Below are 20262 nucleotides of genomic sequence, written 5' to 3' on the forward strand. Positions count from 1 at the left end.
TCTTACCGAGTAGACCCCTTGATATGTTTCCCACTTTGTACATCCAATCAAATCATTTTTGATGCACTGCAATATGGAACATGTCTAAAAAGAAGTCCACATGTACTTGAGAAAAACATTCAAAAATATTCAATTAACAAAAGAAACATCGTCTCAGTACCAAAGTCTATTCCAAGCTACACAACCCATAATTGGCTTGTTTAACCACCATCACCAGCCACCCGCCATCAACTCTGCTGAGGCGAAGCTTTAGCAACCGCACCACCACCACTAGGCTGACTACCTTGAGCTGCTGGGGCAGCTGCTGCATCGCCAGAATATGCAGGAGGTTGCTGGGGATAACCACCGCCATAAGAGCTTCCATATGCCGCCTGCTGTCCCCCATATCCACCTGCCTGAGTACCACCAGCTGAGGCACCATATGGTGCTTGAGCATACCCACCACCACCACCATAAGCAGCGGCTGGAGGCCGCTGAGCACTACCATCTGGCTGGGCATATCCACCAGGGTACGGAGCTGGTTGGGCATACCCACCTTGTGGAGCAGCATTAGGAGACTGCTGGGGCGGCTGCTGCCCATAAGCGGCTGGTGTAACAGGAGGTTTCTGAGTCTGGGGTGGTCCATAACCACCATATCCAGAAGGCGGCTGAGCACCATAGCCTGGCTGGGACGTTGGAGCCACCCCATACCCTGGCTGAGTAGAACCCTGAGGATAATTCGGGTTTGGGCTAGGTTGCTGAACATAACCAGATTGAGGTGCGGATGCCGGTGGAGCTTGGTTAGCACCATTATCAGCCTGACCTCCATATGAAGCAGTTTGCCCATCGGTGGTTTCAGTATTATATCCAGGTGTTGGATTACCATAACCTTGTTGATCGTATCCCGCCTGTGGCTGCACATAACCAGATTGGGGTGCAGATGCATATCCACCATACCCATCCTGACCATAAGCTTGACCTTGCTGATTGTAACCATAGGTAGAGGCATCGGTTGGGCCAGCGGGAGCACCAGGTGCTTGGGTTTGTGGAGCTTGTTGCTGGTTGTAGTAATCATAACCACCACCACCCTGTGTTGTTTGCTGAGCTGGTGCAGCTGCCGACTGGTCCCAGCCAGCAGCATATCCACCTGAAGTTTGTGGACGAGGATAACTGCCATATGGTGCTTGGCTGTACTGAGCAGGTTGACCAGGATATGCACCAGGTTGCATATAACCATAGCCCTGCTGCTGCATTTGAGGACCAGGTGGTGCCCAATTGGTCTGAGGTCGAGCTTGGTAACCTTGCTGTGAATATCCACCACTTCCCATCGGATTTCTCAGACGATTCTGCACAATATCGTCATCTCAAATGAACCAAGAAACCACACTTGCATAGTGCATCACAGAATAAACATGCATGCAGTACTATTGAGGTATTAATACACATACTACTGACATGCTTGCATATAGGCAGAAAAAGATACAACTAGCACAAATATTTCAATACGATAGCACAAAGACAGTAATTATGTATGCATTAATTATATCAAAGACAGGTTCAAGTGCCTACATACCGTACTGGTTGGGTGGTATTACCGAGCTACTCCAGCAGAAGCCCATCCTCTCCCTATTCGAAGTGAATGGGTACAAAACAAATCGCAAAACTATACAATCTTTGCAAAGAGCAAATATAATATGGCAAACCCTACAGCTATGACATTGTAGATAGTTGCTAAAATAATCACCAACTGTCATGTGGAGCTAAAAGTGCATTCAGTAAAAGGAGTATACAACCAATGAAAGAATCGATATAATATGAATATTAAATCATAAAATCAGAAGCATGCTAAGAAAAGTCGAGACAAACCCAAAGTACATACATTCTTATGGTGTTTTCTTAAATAAAATGCAAGAAGATCAATAGCTCTGACTATTAAATCACTATCAAAAAAGAAGAAAAGGTTTAATCGTCGATATGGAACTAAAATAGATATGAAAGTAAGCATCGTCATGTGCTAGTGGACGGGTGAAACTTCAAGATACCAATTCGAACATTACCAGGGATACAACCACACTCTGTAGAGAAGAAACTGAGAGGGGGATATAAAAGCAACTATAGAACAGTACAAAAATCAAGTCCCATAAAGAGATCTGGGCCTAAGTCCCATAGCAATGTATCATCACTTACCCAATAGAAAAGATCCTGAAAACATGAAATAGAGCACTTATGGTTTATAAACTGCAGTGAAATAATGGTATAGAGAAAGCCAGAAGATCATCCTACCCAAATAAAATCAATATAAAAATAACCTATAAGCAGTCTGTTAGGCATTTAATATCCTTAAAACCCATATGGATAGCCCACCTCAAATCTCCATGACAATAATGCATTCGCAGTTCTTCTAAATATAGGGTTTAGAGTCATACCAGTTTCAGGTTGCTGTCACCAAAACTCCGACTACCCAACACCCATAAAACAGTCCTAACAGCAATATCAGTATTAAGACATGCATATAACTATCACATTTAACTAAAATATATAGATTCCTTCAAGGTTGAGCATTCATCCAAGAATAATTGCAACGCTTTTTCTGTGACACATGATCTTTTATTGTGAAATTCTATGCTTCTCAATTACCTTAATAATAGCCTCACTATATCATATATCCATATAACAGTAAAAGAGGCATACCCTACAAATATAACAGTCATCACCATTTTCATAACCCAACAAAATATATTTCACTGTTAAACCCCAAGAGCAACAGATGCATCAGTTGACAGTATTCAGTCTAACCAATGACAACTGACATTGTTAGTGTGTTTGACGAAGTTCCAACAGCCCTGCAGAGGCAATCCAACATATAAAGACGCTCTTCTATTCATTATGGATACAGGAAGATATTTATCTGCAATTTACCGTTCAATCCAATATTTGCAATTAGAAGAAACCAGGCTGAGGTCAGGTTCATAATTCAGAGAGCTGTCTACCAAGAGCTGACTCCGCCATAAGTATTATTTTGGATTCTAGCAGGAAGAATCAGCCAACCAAGCTGTTCATTCCAAAGAGCAGCAACAGCAGAAATCTGCAACCTCATATTTTACAAGTGGAATATATGGAAGAGATGCAGGTGGTGGCAATCTATGAACAATCAGGTAAATTATAAAGTAGTGGATTATACTACATGATGGCCTCAATAATAAGATACTTTGCTATACACCTGTTTCCGGTCAGATGATAAAGGACTCCTCATGTGAAGTTAAAAAATAACAGAACAGATAGAAAAGAAAAAAGTTAAACAAACGGCAGAATGAGAAGTGTAACAACATTTAGCTAATAGACTCCCCATCTTTCTTAAATTGGCAGAAACTTCTAGAAATTCATTAGAAAAAGAGATCCATTTTGAATCAGAATGCAACCACCAGATTCACGTATTTGTCATATCACAGCAATCAAAGTATACTATGATATCCATGTAAGATTAAAGATGCCCCAATGTTCACAAAGGAAAAAAAACTCTACTGAAAGCCAGTGCAATTTAGCATATGTTTTTTGAAACCAAGCAGATGCTCGGTCTCCTTGCATACATGCACATACCTCACTGATCACTTCATTAACCAACAGTTTTGCAGCCTCAATCTGATCACTGGATCCATCTATCTGTACAGTCCTTTCTGTTGACGTATCACCAGGGGGTGGGTGTAGAGGTATCACCTGATAATAGGTACATTCTTATCAGCTTCAATATTTTACTTGTAAAATTGATAATCAACATATGCAGATTTAAAACTCAATATATAAGATAAAGTCACAAAATAATACAACAATATAGATCCATAAATAATGGTGTTATAAATGCATCAGGCCCAAGGATCAGGATAAAAAGGTGTTGATAATTGGAATAAACTGCTTGTCTTGTGACCTAATATAATAGGTAAAATGACAACATACTAACAGAGGAATGGCAAAGAGTGAGCAAGTTGCATGTCTCAGCTTGACATTCTTTAAAAAAAAAATTAAACCCAACAGTAGTTCGATGATATACACTCAAATAAATGTGACTTGACATGTTTATACACTCTTTGATTAAGACTGCAGGAGAAAACTGTGAAAAAAGAGAAAATAGAGTAAAATGAGTCGACCTTTAATGAGCTGTATCCCAACTGCAAAATATATACAATTAAGCTTTGGACATCCAACAAGTGTTACAATTAGTTTGGTTAAAGTAACAAGTGAGCATTCAGCATTTCCTAAGGACGATTTAGAATGCAAAGACTATGAAAATAATTAAATAGTATCCTTTGTCAGAAGAAAATGAGAAAATATACTGCAGATATCCTCCCATATTTTAGTCTTCACACACACTTAATATATATGAAAGCAGTAAATACATTCACCACACAGAAAAAGTACTTTGACACTCCCACCTTTTGATACAAGTATACCATCATAAGTTGGTTCACCATCCTTCAACAAAAAAAACTACTATTTTTCATTTGTAACAAACAATACTCCATCCATCCTTTTGTCACGTCCTACATGAATTATTTTCAGCATTGCCCACAAAAGCCAAGTATCATTTTCCAGGAGAAAGACCAAGAAAGCTTAGCATGGAACCATGACTTTGAGGTCATACGCCGTTACTCAAAAGAAATAAATCGATAACTTTGAGGCCATGCCGCTTGACCAAAAGGCCTAAAGCTTGCCTTGCCCCCATGTAAAAAGGGGGTTTGCATGGAACTATAGATTGGTTGGAGCAAAGCAGCCAGGCATCACATCATTTTTTAAAATCCATGTAAGTGAGCTAAAAATAATAGAGAATTTGGAAATACCTGAATACGTGCTCCTGTACTAGCTTGCATATTTTTAATGGTCTCGCCCCCTTTACCAATAATAAGACCAACCTAGAAGCAAAAACAAAAGTTAGAACAATTATAAGTTGCGGCAAATGATCAGTAAGCGTAAACCAGCTTTGAACATAAAAATACCTTGTTGTTTGGGACTTTCATCACAAATTGTTCAGCACCACCTGGCTGACCAGGTATTCTTCGAGAAACTATGCCAGAACCTCCTGACTCGGCCTGAATCACACAGCCAATAAGCATCAACATCTAAACATACACATGCTAGTCAAAGCATGTCACAATATACTGAACAGTGAATCCTACCAATAATACATAAAGCCAGCATTGAAGACAAATAAATAAACAAAACTGAAAAAGGCATCAACTACAAACATATGAAAAAGATCTTTAGAAACTTGAATCATCATATAGAACAATAGCATATATACCTCAGCAAGCACATCCTTTATCAATTGCTCAGCCTTGGCTATTGATTCTGCAGAACCTGTCAGCTCAACTGCTCTGGTAAGTGAATGAGGATCTGCATCCATATCTCGGGTAACCTGGATCTTTGCTCCAGATTGCAGCTGAAGATATTTAATAGTCTCTCCACCTTTACCAATAATCACACCTACCCTTCCATTTGGTATGTCAATCTTCTTACTTGGGCTTCCATAACCATAAGAAGAAGGTACAGAAGAAGCAGTGGTCGAAAAAGGCTTCTGCCCATAATCTGCAATGATGAAAAAATAAACCAATAAGGGGTTATCTAATTTAACAGTCATAACACACCTGAAAATACCAAACACCACAGCACATTTTTATATTTCATGGACAAATTAACTGAAAGACCACGCCCTGAGAGAAAAGACGTATATGAATTCTTTAATATCCACAATTCAAATCTTTCTAAGCAACAAAAACAAGAGGTGAATATATACAAAACTTCCGTATATGCCTTAAAACAAATGAATAGATGATAAAAGTAACCAGTTCTGCTAGAAAATTTAAGCTCAAATACTCATAATAGTCATAACTAACGAGGGCAAGAAAAAAAGGGCCCAGGAATACATCTGTTGTACGCCCACCTTACAAATTAGGATTGGTGCTGATTGAAAGTTTTGGCAGCTAAATTTACCATATATCCTTGTTTTATTTTGTAGTTATCTAAAACTTGCAAATCATGCGCAACAATTTTTTAAGGTGAATGATAAGAGACATTTTTTTTTAATTTAGACATATAAATCATCCTTGATTTCAAACTGTGTTACATGTATCGGTTTTAGATTCGGCAAATTATGTAAAGAAATAAGTACTTCGCCCTGTGAGTGAGAGCACAAAAGAACATCAGACTGTTCATTTCAATTTATTCAACCACATATAATTGAACAACCAAATTCTTTGCGGTTAAAGAATCTCTTTCTATTTGCTGTAAAACAATTAGGAGAACCTTTTTTATTTGATTTTTAGTCGAATCCACTCAAAAAATGTGTTCGTATTAGAGATAAAGCCAAGATTACCAATGTAATTATCACAATCACAAAACCTAAACCAGAAAAAGGTAAAAAGATCATTAGATTTGAGCAAAGAATCGAACCCGTAGGACCAGAGCTGAAACCCTTGCTATCATTAGAATCAAATCCGCCGCCATTCTCGAACTTAGGGCGTTTGGCCTCGGCGTTGTTAAAGAGACGAGCAGCGATCTCCTGAGCCCTCTGTTTAGCGAGCTCGATCTCATCTACGGGTGGAGGTACACTGTTGTAGGCCGGAGCGGAGTCGGGAGACTGTGAAGGAATGATGGGAGCGGAAAATCCAGTGGGTCGACGGGTTGCTGAAGGCGGTGGGGTGGTGGAGTCATCGTACTTGCGCTTGGTGGTGGGAAAGTCACCGGGGGACGAATACTGTGCCTCCTCAGCCATGGAAATGGTGTAGGGATAGAGAGAAGCAAAAGGGTTACGAAAACCCTAGAAACGCTGGAAGAGGATTGAGAGGATGGAAATGTGGGGCTACTAATGAAAATATATATTTGGAACAAACAGGAGGCTCACCACTCATGTGCTAATTACCAAAATACCCCTCCCATAAAAGGTCGTGAAAATGACTTTTCTAACCAAATATCTATTTTTTACTTTTTTACCCTTGTTGAAAAATCTCCATCGCAATTACAAGGTGATAGACAACTACTGTGCTAATTACCAAAATACCCCTTCCACAAAAGGCCGTGAAAATGACGACTCTTGCCTGGTAAGTGAGGATGACGACTCTTACTCAGATAAACGTTTACCCACTAAATTGTTGCATTCGATATATTTTTGATATACTAGACTTTTACGCATCAAAATAAATCATAGTGTTGACTCATGTCGGTAAGCGCTTAAAATTTCCAAAGCCTGAGATGCACTAAAATTTCCAAGCTCAAAGCCTGATCCAAATCCGGCTCAAAAAAGCCCACGCCTAGCAACCTCGATCAAGCCAACTTTTTTTCATGATTCGGTTAAAGTCCGGCCTGAAACACATGCCCTAAAAAACTTAGAAAAACCCGAGCTTTTTTTGTATATCATGAACAAACTTGGAAGGTCTAGCCATCGTGCATCTCCAAGGTATAAAACTCGCTTGGTTTTGTTGTTAACCATCGTCGTTATCATTCAATCACGAGCAATACTCGTGATTGATCGTACAGAGTTTTACCTTTCGTTCTTTCTTTCCTTCACCAATCACCTTCCCATTCTTCTCCTCCCTTTTTGCCGCCCTTATCTCTCTCCCCAATTTCCGTTTTCTTATTAGATGTTGAGACCGTTGTACTGTAACGAAGTAGAAGGTCAAGATTTCGAACAAAAGTGATTTAGAAAAGTAGTTGACTAGGTCAACCAAAGTCAAGAACGACAAAAGACAATCTAGGCCCGACAAAATAACAGTGTTGAAGAAAGAGAAACCGATAACATCTAGTCAAACGCTAATTGCTTCTCAAGGCATCACTATAGAAAGGAACCATGCACGTTAGGAAGATGGCGAAGCTGGTTCTGATCATTAGCACCAGTAATGAAGTAACATGGGTTGTATGTCAACTAAACCTTGCTACAGAGCTAAAGAACATGCATAGTGCATTTTGGCATGTTGAATCCAATGAAATCATGTTTTCAAGTTGCAACAGTCGACGAGTGAATAATATGTAAAAGAACCAGTATCATAACTGAAGGATAAAGTTGTTGTGAAGTAAGAAAATTCCCCGTAACATAGAATATCCTATAGAAACATAAGTGCCCAAAAGCTAGTCGGGAACTAGATGCCAATGTGAGGATGAGATGCCCCCACTAATTATGAGGACAAAGTTCCTATTTTCAAGGAAATGATTTTAGTGACCCGCAAAGTTTTATAAAAAGAAGTTCAATTGTCAGTTCTGAAGAAAACAGATATATCTCCCAAGCTTATATATAGGTAAAACATCACATTTTGTAAGAAATGGCAGCATGGAATGTACCAAAAGTAAGACTGATCTGATAATAAGTAAGTTTAAGTTCAGGGAAATTGGAACATGAGGCAAATTTCGGTTTTAGAGGTTCAAGAAAAATTGTAGGTAAAATTTCTATCGAAATGTTGTTTGGATCACGTAGTTATGGCATCAATTGGACACATGATCGAGGCCCAACGAGTTTGCAAACACAGCTATCATGATGTCCATAACATCAATCAATGGTGGTGGTTATACAACAATAGTGGTATCGATTAAGTTACGAATTTTTTGAATTCAATATTGAATGCAACCTTCTGGTCTTGGTGAACATAAAACTCGAGAAAGGGCGAATCGTCTGTTGACTGCATATACAAGTTTGATAGTTTTTTGATCCAAATCTTACCATGTTAAGAAGTACGAACCCCTTTAAATGAAGGTTAAACGGGTAATTTTAAATCTTAAAGGAAAAATTGTAATTTTCTTTTATCGTTTTGTTGTTATGAAATATGCACAACTAGTAACAAAAGTCTGAAATCGGGACCAAACGGACCTGCCAAGAACATTTATGACCCATCAGTAATGTTCATTTTATGTTGGACCGGTTATCAATGAAGGTTAATGCCTGATTATGTGGAATTTCATGTATTTTAGATTAAAATATTATTTAATATATATGAGTGATACAATCAAATGGTTATTTGGATTGGATCGGTTGTCCAAAGTTATTTATGTCCACATAAATAGTCTAAAAGACATAAATTACCATTTTTACCCTTACATGACATACTATTTATTTGAGATTTTAATGTCAGCATCGTTACTTTTTGGTTAAGAACTTCAGCCATCATTACTTACAGGATAATTGGCCTAGCGATACCGAGGTTACCGATAAAGTCCAGCATCCTAGGAGGTCAATGTTTCAAACGTCACCAAAAAAGGTAAGGAGTTTGAGTAAGTATTTGTTGTATATAAATATCATATAATTGAAAAAAAAAAAAAACTTAACGAAAATGTTTTCCAAGTACGTGCTAATACCGATTAATGAATAACATGATGAAATAAATTATATGTATAAACAATAGCTTCATAAGGCGTACAAAGTGACAACAACGACGATGGTTATCACTGAAATCAAGTTAGCTTATGCGTATGTACCTGTCGACAACAACGATGGAAGAACAATCATTGTTCATAGCATTTCGAGCCGTAGTATAAAAACAAAAGCTTTCAAATCCCAAACAAGACCTCAAATGCTCAAGCAACATGGTAGAAAGGGTTAGGTCTGAACTCTGAACCTATAACGCCCAACTATCTTTGATGAAACCCTTCAGTCTTTCATACCCATTAAGAGACTAGATAAAACAACGAATATCAACACACAAAGACACAGATGGAGTTTTTTTTTTTTTTTTAATTTCACTACATTTCTAATTTAATTTGGAGTAAACTACAGATTTTGTCCATGTGGTTGTTCCAAAATAATATTTTTCGTCTTTACAATTTTGAAATTAAAATATGGCCATCATGGTTTGCAAAAAACATCCGAAATTGGTCTTTTCCTCTAACGGCCGTAAAAAAGTTCCTTCAAAATGAGAGATATTTTCATCATTTTATCGATTTCTTTTTGTCTTTTATCTAATCATAAAATCAATTTTGATTGCCAAAAAAACAAAAAAAGATTGATAAAAGGACAAAAAATGTCCTCCAACTAACGAAATTTTTTAACGACTATTAAAGTACAGGCGAGATTTTTGTTACAACTGTCAACTGATATCAATCTTAATGTACTGAGAGTTGTCTTACATGGTAGGAAAGTGAAAATTAAATGTGCTTATAAATGTAAAAGTTTTTAATTATATGAATATGTTTTAAGAAAAAAACCTTAATCTTGATTACTTACCACCTTTGCACGATCATGAAGGTAACTTGTACAAGTTTAGTGATCCACTTGGCAAACACAACTGAAGATGTACAAAAAACCCAAGCCCAAAACCTAATCCATACCCAACTACAAAAAGCCTAGACCTAGTGAACCCATAGCCCGATCTTGGCCTAATGAACTTTAAACCTGGTCCAAGTCAGGCCAAGCCTAAGAGCCCGATCAAGCTCGAAGTTTGGGGGCAGGCCTGGCCTAGGACCGGGCCTATACACCCTTTTTTTTAAGGGTGATATGACAAGTTTCCGAAGACGTTCAAATATCGGCTTTAACAAAAGATGCATGATGATTTCCTCCATGTTTTGGTAGTAAGAGAGCTTATGTTCTTTTGACTAAAAACTATAGTAACCGTAATAATCATGATCGTTGTAATGAAACGAGTACAAAACCGCACCTTTTTACTGTAACATCATCTCTTAGACGTTTTTTTCTGATCGGGTTGGTCTACGTTCTTGACTAGGAACACATTTTGACTCGACCCGAATCTTGGAGAATTTTGATGATGGATCTTCATTGATGGCCTATAAGTGTTGTCTAATTTCTACAAGTGTATATAAGAGAAAAATTGTACAGAATCTCGTACTTGACCTTTCATGCGTAATACATGTACAGGCTGTTTGAAGCAGCACAGACGATTGAGTTTTCGTTTGGGTGCCATGCAAGGTGGAGCAACTTTCTTGAGAAATCGTAACTGCTGCCATTGATGTCAATTCCCAAGTTGTCGGATCCTTTTAGGTTAAAACACCAAAAAAGTTAGTGCGTGTATAAGGCGTGGTCAACCCTTCGGGTTTTTTCTTTGCTTTTCACATGCCTTGTGCTAAGGCAAATATACATCAAAATACAACAAAGTCTGGTTTAGTTAAGCAAAAGAAATTCTAAATAGATATAATGAAGTTTCAAATTTTTCCAATTTTTATACAGATTTTGACCGATAATCCGTTGATCTGTAACATTTGATGACATAGATACCTGTTTTTATAAGGTTTATGGCAAAGAGGACGATAAACTTGACATCCAAGTAATCAAATGTTACAAAAACAACAGGTTACCGTTCAAATAGATAAAAAATAGGAAATTTTGAAACTTTCTTACATTAAATAGAAAATCTTGAGTTCTTGACACTTTGTTACATTAATCGAGAAAAAAGAACTCTTTGTTACACTAAATATGATTTATAGTACACTTCATTATATGATTATACATCATACATTTTGCCCCTTGTACTATCAAGTACGAGTAGAGTTCAGGGAAAGTGTTTGGAGCCATTTTTTACTAGAATTCTTCCAAAAATTTCATGCAACTGTCACTTCCCGGTGAAATCCGTAAGGCAAATTATAAACCTTTAAGATCATATGATAATATTGGTGCAGAGTCTGCGTAAAATCCGGTGGCAAGATCAAACATACCTCGCCTGCTAACACGGGGAAGGGTTCCGAGGGATCTTGGGAATCTTGGTGGGGTTTGTATTTGCCTCCTAAAAGAACAAAAAGAGTTCATCAGAAGTTCCGAAAATGAGAAGCAAATGAATAACTTTGCTAAAAAATCAACAGAAATTTAAAAGGCAATACCTCGTGGGATTCTTTGTTGCCTCTAAAGTTGCTTCTTCTGAGCTTCCCTCAGAACACCCAAAAACACGAAACAGATTGCTGGATCATAAAAAATTCTCGTAAGTAAAACATCAAATGTTTGGGTGTTGATAGAAAAGCAAAATTCCATATCAAATGGTCAGCTTGTTTACACTTTTTGTAAAAGGTAACTCGTTCCGGAAATAGTTAGCTGGATCTATTTGTCTAGCCCATTTTAACATACATAATGGGTTGAAAACAGCAGTAGTTGCAAAACCATACATCCTCCTCCTTCCCAAAATAAGTGTCCACTTTCAAATGTCTATTTTCCTATCCCATCCTTGATTATTTGATGCAGAAATTAATTACCCCCTCTACTTTTAAGGCTAATATTGGCATTTGGTTAATTAAAAGCTGTAACAATTACGCATTTCTAACCGTTTGCCTTGTTATTGTGGATATTTTTTTTTTGGAAAGGAGGTATATGTTAACCAAAATACATATGTGTATAGTATTGTTGATTTATACTCTCAGCAGTTCCTATTAATCCCATAGCAAACAGCATGTAAAATGATTTAAGTATTCAATAAGGGATTAAATAATCAAGAGACTGAAAGTCAGACCTGTAAGAACCCGTTGCCACCCGCTGTCCATCTCCACTCAGACAACACTCGAACTTGTCGAAGATTGAATCATTTTCATACATATCACACAGCTGATAGAAATACAAAGAGTTGAGAGAACTTGATCCACAAAGCAAACTGTTGTGTGACTAAAGTTTTATGGGACAAGGATTTGTGAAAGATATATTACCTTAGGTCTCAAATATTCATGAACCTGGAAGGTTGCCACTGGAACGGAATCCATATTTATATCCCACAGCTGACAAGTATTAGCGGAAACCAACTATGAAAATCGATAGATATGGTAGGAGACAACAAAACATTTTCACAAAGAAGTTAAAGAATAAGGAAAAGAAGCTCTCTTTCAAAATTTTCTCACTTTTAAACATTATTTGCAAGGATCTGTTAAGCCATGAGTACTGTTCACGTATTCTAGAAGAAGGGGTTAATGGGTAGTTTAGCCTTTTCATAAAGGAAGTGGGTGAAGGAGTTGAAGTCGGTTGAGGGATTTAGTTGAAGGGTTGATCTGTTTTAAAGAGAGGAGGTCGGTGGAGTGAGGGTCATTGAGTTTCTGTCAGATGTATACGCACCATAAGGAAGAGTGTTAATCCTCTCAAAAGATTAACGAATTCATTCAAAAAATCATTCAATTTCTCCATTTTATCTTCTGCAATTCTTAATTGTTGCATCAGAATCAAACAACATTGATTTAAGATGGAGTAAGGCAATCGGAGTTTTATCTACATAGTGCTGAAAAGAAATACCTTAAGAGTCATGTAGTCACGACTTAGGATATGCCTTCCTCCCTTTGAAAACTTGATATCAGAAATTGAGGCAATAATATCTGTGAAAAAAGATCTTGCACCTGGAGCCTCATGTTCTTTTAATCTGTAAAAAAGTAAATAAAAAACTGAATCCAATTGCAGAACAACCTAAACTTTTTCTCCCATAGAAAATACTTCATTGCAAGTAGATGTGTAGGTAGCCAATAAGATCAATCTATCGATTATAAGAAAAATATGTAGTTATTAACTCCTTGGCTAAGGACACTTATATGTAGTTATTACATGGGCCCACATATGTCCCTCGCCTTCATTTGCATCTATCTTTCTCCAGCCCTTGCATAATTAAACAATTTCTTACCAATACTTAACCCATTTATATACAAGTGTTGACAGGAAAAGGTATCCACTTACAATTTACTATGGCCATCACATAGAGCGGATTGCCGTAAATCTAGAAGCCTAATTGAGCCTTTTGAGCTGCTATACGCTAACATATGGCAGTGCGAAGGATGAAACTCAGCTGAAGTTATCACCTCTGCAACAACAGATTCAAACAGATGTCATCAAATTAATATAGAGCTTACGACGGGAAAAGGATAAATTTTATTCTCTCTAAAAACGAGGAAAAGCGGAAAATATACAAGAGAAGTTGAAGCGCTAAATTTTGCAGCATAATGGCACTGGCATATTCTAAGATCCAACACAAGAAAAGGGACCCAGAAAGGCATGAAGGCTACATATCTCAAACAGTGTCCTCAATTAGATGAAGGAAAAGGATGAACCAGATTTCTTATAAAGAAGCATGGTCACTACAAGTAAACTTAGCAACATAAAGCATCCTTTTGTTAAAGGAAGGCCAAATTTACTTTCCAAAGTATTGTGAGAGTAAAACGGAAAAGCTCATTATCCAGAAAGAATATATCACTAGGCCCAACAGTACTTGACCAACCAACTTTTTCCAGGTAGCACTTTTTTGGTAGATAAATTGGCTCACACCAGTTTTGGCATATAACAGAAGCCATTAATGTTCAGTTCTACCGGTTAAATCCTCCATGTTGGCAGGCTTCACATCAACGATATTGAAACTCTGATTACTAATTTCCATGTTCCATAGGTTTATGCGCAGATCATCACCCGATATAAAAGTTTCACCGTCACTACAAGATGGAAAGAAGATAAAAGTTTTTCTTAGTGGATATCATATGATGACAAGCAGGACATTACTACACACTGGATAAAAAATAAGTAAATCCAACATTTAATACATACTACAAGAGATTTAGACCTATATTTATTCAATTGCCATCTTGATATGAGGAGTTGCACATATGCAAGTATCAAGCATTTCTTATCACTTAGTACAATATCTTTTTTCTATCTGAATTTATTTCCCCAGATGATGCCTCTAGTTTTCCCAGAAGGGTAGCCTTGTATCTGCAAATTTCGGAGATCCAGGGTTTGTTTAGGTAAGTTAGAAGATAGAATAAATTAAGCTTTAATTAGCTTACTTCAAGGCTTTTAGGTTAAAACTCATGACAACCACATGAGAACTTTCCTTTAGTGTCCATCAAAATAGACAAATGGTGCTCTCTTTGGTGGCCATCCTAAAAAGCGTTCTTAGCTTTTTACTTTAGACGAAAAGAGCCTGTTAAGCAGATTTTAATTTAATATACTAAGAAATGATGGAGAGAGAAAAAAAAGACTACAGTAAAGAATTTTGTTTATGGGTTCGAGGTGAATTGAATGCCAAATGTTAATATGTTATTGATGCTGATACAAATCAATGATTCTTTAAATGATGTTAATTGGAAATCAATGAACTATGATGGTAGTGTGAATTAAACTGTTAATTGCTTATTCTTTAAATGAATGCACATGATTCTTTATACACACAAGTGCATGTGTGTGTTGATGTTATTCTAATTAATGTTAATATGTTATAATATTCAATACTTTTCGTATATATGCCCCATTTCCCTCCTTTAATGGTTTTGTGTGCACCTATATACATTTGCTGAATATTTTGAGGTCATGTGCCTCACTTCATGAGGTGTGCCTCTTGTTGCGCCTAAGCGAAGACACGACCCTTGCACCTTGTGCCTTAAATATGCTGTACTGCCTTCACTGCCATCTCAAACATTTGGCACCACCATTACCTGTATCAAGTGATTCACCAGAAGCATCGCCAGACCCTCAAGGCTGCCTCCAAATGCTTCCATGACATGCACCGCCGTCCTCCTGAATATTCATTCTTTGTGTTCTGAAGATCAATTATCTGTTTTATTTAGCTTCCTCAGTGTCCTATTTGTTTTCAAAGTATAATCTCTGTTTTGTTTTGTCACGTTTGGAATGATTGATATCTATTCTCCAACTTGTGGACTATTAGGCGATGGAAATAAGCTAAAATTCTGGGTCCATTTTTGGTTTGTCAGCCCAGCCACAAGTTACGCATGCCTAACAAAAAACTATGATGTGCATTATTTGAATGTATTAGTGCGGCAAGATAGCATGTCTAAACACGAACATGTTCTCAAAGTGGGTACCAACAGAGTCCTCATATCTGCAGTATTCAAACATGCTTCTGAACGAATATTAATCTAAAAATGAACTACATGATGGGGGCAATTAGGTGCCTTTTTGACCCAAGACCCTACCTCAATCACCAGAAAATCCCAATGGTCAGAATGTGTATGAGATAGTTACCAATGATAAGATGCTTTCCAAAATGAGTATAAGCCATTTCTCTTCTGAACAAAAGACCGAGTATTTAAAGACAGTAAAAAAATTCACTATGCCAATTTATGTCAATAATAGGCAAACTAGCCAAAATCTCAGACGTAAAGTTCACTATTCCTAGGGAAACTTGAATAAAAAGATGACTATTCAACCTCTATGCCACTCTAAAAAAGCTCATCACAGTAAAGGAAAAGATTGAATGAGTCTTCCACTTATTTCAACTCATATAATTCCCAGAATAGTGCGCTTTTATGTACGTCATACGAAAGTGAAAGCTAATACATAAGTGCAATAGAGATAACTGATCATAGAAGATGAGAACGCGCCTGTTATTTGAGATGGAATTAATATGATAGTCATGGGCATGGGCGTATGTTCTACGGCATCTAGCTACAAGGCTTGTTTCATGGCCGGTTACCTAAACATGAAAGATGGAGAAATGTTAGTCATATCAGGAAAAACCTGTATTAAATATCCACAGGATAGACCAAATAATTTACAGAAGGCCAACAATGGAATCAGGATCCTGCAGCTAACAAAATTCAAAACCTAAAATATTTGGTAGATTTCAAGTTCACTGTATCTTTGCACGAAAAGCTTATATGCCGTGAAGGATAAATGATCATGCTGAGTACTACCATGGGTAAATGTAGAGATGAAACCCTCCACGATGGAAATGGAACATTGTCGCTCATACAACGCAGGTGTTTGTCGATACCATCTCCATTTGCAGTATGTGGTTTAGACATCGTAGGCACATTTGAACCACTAACAAAACCATTACTTGTCGGTTTCGGAGGCTCTATGTTCATGTGGCATATTTTCTTGATCTTCTTTTCTTGTACCTGGTCCAACACAAATGTATAAATAGCACACTGAAATTGATGATCACAATTACTAAATAATACTTATGGTAGTCCAACAATCTATGGTTGTGCTTGTTATGACCTCACTTGTTTGAGAGGAATAACCAAACTCATCGTTTACACTTTACACAATGAGCCACAGAGGTGATGGAAATACACAAACTTCAGTAAATTCCTACCTTCCAGCACTTTATAGTCTTATCATTAGTCGAGAGCAGAAACATGGCACCATTAGCTGTATGACACCATCTGATATGGTTGATTTTCTCCTCAATTTCCAAGCTCTTTAGGTAGTCAAACTGAACTCATAAACATGAATCAGTTAAGAGTAAATAAGACATTGAACAGAAAAATAGAAACTGAAATACAGCATAATGGAACCAAAGCCTTCATGAAGACAAAAGAGAACCTCCGGTTCATGACTTTGGAATTCTGTTTTGTAGCGATATTCAGGGCGTCTACTGCTAGAACAATCCATTCCATCCAGATCTCTTCGATGATCAGCATGCTATGTTATAGTTAATGTTAGAAGTGGAATCAGTGAAAAATCTAAAGCTTTAGCTTACAATAAATCAGAAACAACAAATTATTTAGCAGATCTATTGGACAACATACATCTGTTTTGTTGATTCTTTCAAACAAAACCACACGACCCCCGCAATCTCCAGTTGCAAGATGATCTCCAGATTTATCGAATTCTATAGCTGAAATGATATCAACTGCATACAGAACATACAGAATTACATTGTCAACTGTCAATTAAGGATTTAAGATCTATGTTACACGGTCTACAAGTGCATATACGCTAAGTTTGGCAAAGAGAGATCCATTTCTTGAACTGGGTCCTCAACACAAGTACATAGTTGTTTCTTGTTATAGTACCCTTTTCCTGTCAAGACAGTATCAATACTCTCCAATGTTATGAGATTATACTACTACAGCTAACATCCAACAAATCCTCTGTTCTGCTTACTAGGGTGCCTAAATGAATCTTTATCCTCCAATAATAATTGTATTATGCAGTGGACCAGATACATTAATATTAGTTTCTACAAAATGGCCTTAACTTAGACAACAAAATGAATTTGGAAACCATGCTCAAGCAAATACAATGAAACAAAGAATGAAAGAATTTTATTCAGTTTAAATATTGGGTCACCCCCAAATGAAGTTGAAACCTGGCTTAAGTGAACATACAAGCACATAGCATTACATACTTAGATAGGTGCACATTTTTTGTTATGTGCCCTATTCTATATATTGTTCACTTGAAGGATGGCTGTTATAATTGTCAGATCACTTCTCAGTTTTAACAAAACTTACTGTCACCATCTCCGCCTAACAAGCTGCATTATATCTAAACTCCGAAACACATGATTAATTGTTAAAACTATGAGCACCAATAATAGAAGTTCAATTGTCAAACTCCATTATATCAGACAAGCAACAATCTTGTTTGCCACTGGTCAAAAAATTACTGGCATATAACTAAGTAAACTATATCTGAGTCATCATAAGACCCACTTAACAAGACAAAGCAATCACATTCGGTCACTGTGTCATAAGATGATTATCACAGATTTATTCCAAGCAAATGTAAGCAATTCCTATTGTAATATGTGTTACTATGAATAATCACATTTAGAAAATTTACCATCTAGGTTTTGACCTATACAAATCAGTACTCCAAACTTCGAGCTAAAGAATTCTATACTTTAATTATCACTCCTTCTGATCGAAAAAAGATACAAGATTTTTGACTTTTTGACATCAAACATACTTCTCTCAACCTCAATATTTAAACATTAAAATAAAAAGAAAAGCTACATTTTACACCACAAATAACAAAACCCATATCATTTTTAAACATTTAAACACCTGAAGTATCAAGCTGTATCTCTTTCCTGAAACCTAGGGAATGTAGAATTCATCAATTAAAGCTGTCTATGCAGACAAATTTTCTTAATAAATAAGCAATTCCTATTGTAATATGTGTTACTATGAATAATCACATTTAGAAAATTTCCCATCTAGGTTTTGACCTATACAAATCAGTAATCCAAACTTCGAGCTAAAGAATTCTATACTTTAATTATCACTCCTTCTGATCGAAAAAAGATACAAGATTTTTGACTTTTTGACATCAAACATACTTCTCTCAACCTCAATATTTAAACATTAAAATAAAAAGAAAAGCTACATTTTACACCACAAATAACAAAACCCATATCATTTTTAAACATTTAAACACCTGAAGTATCAAGCTGTATCTCTTTCCTGAAACCTAGGGAATGTAGAATTCATCAATTAAAGCTGTCTATGCAGACAAATTTTCTTAATAAATAAAGTCAATGAGCAATAAATTCATCAAAATTTTAAACGTAACAAAATAGAAATAACAAACATCAAAGTGACTACAATTTCATAACCAGATAACATATAAAAAAAATTAAAACTTAAACAAAAGGCCATCGATCAAATGTTGTTGTACCTTCTTGAACCTCTTCGCCAGCAGCAGGCTCACCAAAAACCTGAGAGAATTTCCAGTCTAAGCCCTCTGTAGCCATATGCACATCATCTTCACCTTCCATTTGCCGAAACCTATTACAACTATAAACCAACTCAAAAAAATCGATCTGATTACGAAATCGCAAATGCAAAGCCTCGAATATATTTGTTCATCGAATATATAACAAATTCTAGAGACTAAAAAACCGCAATTTTCTTCGATCAATCCAATCAATCGATTAGAGATGTGGATTGAGCATCAATTTGGAGAGTTTTCACACTCAATACCTCTGTAAACACACACACACACACACACACAAGCACACGGCATCTCTTTGAAGGGTGAATAAAATTCAGTGTTGGTACTGTAAATATTAAAATAATTAATTTTCATAAATCAATTTTCTTTACATATTCAAAATCCGTCAATCATAATCATCGGTTTCAACTTTTCAATCATCCTTTTATTTTTATTTTTAATAATAATAATAATATTTTTATTGCAATTTGTTTAGAAAAAGCATAAAATGTTTAAAATTCTGACTTCCAACACATATTTAGAATATATCAGTGTTTGACACCATGCGCTGCATTGTGACAATAATCATTTTTAAAATTATTGAAGTTAGCTAAATGAGTCGATGATTACATTTATATATTAAACTAATAAGAATCAATATTATCTTTGATATATGAATCTACCTTATCATTATTGTTGTTCTTTATATATATATATATATATATATATATATAATTTAAATTACAAAAATAAAATCTTTTAACGATTAATGCAGTTGAAAATATTTTAAAAATAAATAKAATTTGAAAAAAAGTTTCAACAATTGTATGTTGAAAACATTTTAATGTWAAATAAGAATGAGAAAATAAAAGATGAATATGAAAAATGGTTTTTCATTAAACTTGGTTTCTCAATATTCCATGAGGAGTAGTTGTTGTCAACCAAACTCT

The 20262-nt window shown here is 36.2% G+C and overlaps 2 protein-coding genes across 2 annotated transcripts; both read right to left on the reverse strand.

Annotated features, from left to right (window-relative positions):
• Positions 1-39: 39 nt before the first annotated feature.
• Positions 40-6787, reverse strand: LOC112521293 (far upstream element-binding protein 1). Its single transcript, XM_025130063.1, has 6 exons — positions 6421-6787; positions 5273-5556; positions 4968-5060; positions 4812-4883; positions 3577-3693; positions 40-1325 (listed from the first exon to the last, which is right to left on the reverse strand). Exons 1-6 carry the CDS (start codon positions 6740-6742, stop codon positions 228-230), a joined length of 1986 nt encoding a protein of 661 aa, XP_024985831.1. The 5' UTR covers positions 6743-6787; the 3' UTR covers positions 40-227.
• Positions 6788-10533: 3746 nt separating this feature from the next.
• LOC112521294 (serine/threonine protein phosphatase 2A 55 kDa regulatory subunit B beta isoform-like) lies at positions 10534-19680 on the reverse strand. Its single transcript, XM_025130064.1, has 14 exons — positions 19277-19680; positions 17401-17504; positions 17195-17293; positions 16965-17084; positions 16558-16764; positions 16246-16337; positions 14222-14340; positions 13595-13718; positions 13163-13286; positions 12589-12657; positions 12399-12490; positions 11779-11856; positions 11617-11684; positions 10534-10938 (listed from the first exon to the last, which is right to left on the reverse strand). The coding sequence occupies exons 1-14, from the start codon at positions 19374-19376 to the stop codon at positions 10802-10804; spliced, it is 1533 nt and encodes a 510-aa protein (XP_024985832.1). The 5' UTR covers positions 19377-19680; the 3' UTR covers positions 10534-10801.
• Between the last annotated feature and the right edge of the window lie 582 nt (positions 19681-20262).

Source organism: Cynara cardunculus (assembly GCF_001531365.2).
Source record: "Cynara cardunculus var. scolymus isolate 2C chromosome LG 11, CcrdV1, whole genome shotgun sequence".
Lineage (NCBI taxonomy): Eukaryota > Viridiplantae > Streptophyta > Magnoliopsida > Asterales > Asteraceae > Cynara > Cynara cardunculus.

What these genes read in the sequence shown, in the direction of transcription:
- LOC112521293 (XM_025130063.1), bottom strand. Translation starts at nt 6,742, where the DNA reads ATGGCTGAGGAGGCACAGTATTCGTCCCCCGGTGACTTTCCCACCACC. An exon ending in GTACAGGAGCACGTATTCAG is followed by an intron (nt 3,694 to 4,811) that starts GTATTTCCAAAT and finishes ACCTATTATCAG; the next exon opens with GTGATACCTCTACACCCACC. An exon ending in TTAATGAAGTGATCAGTGAG is followed by an intron (nt 1,326 to 3,576) that starts GTATGTGCATGT and finishes GATATTGTGCAG; the next exon opens with AATCGTCTGAGAAATCCGAT.
- LOC112521294 (XM_025130064.1), bottom strand. Translation starts at nt 19,376, where the DNA reads ATGGAAGGTGAAGATGATGTGCATATGGCTACAGAGGGCTTAGACTGG. An exon ending in TGGCGAAGAGGTTCAAGAAG is followed by an intron (nt 17,505 to 19,276) that starts GTACAACAACAT and finishes TTCTGTATGCAG; the next exon opens with TTGATATCATTTCAGCTATA. An exon ending in CATCTCTACATTTACCCATG is followed by an intron (nt 16,338 to 16,557) that starts GTAGTACTCAGC and finishes TTTCATGTTTAG; the next exon opens with GTAACCGGCCATGAAACAAG.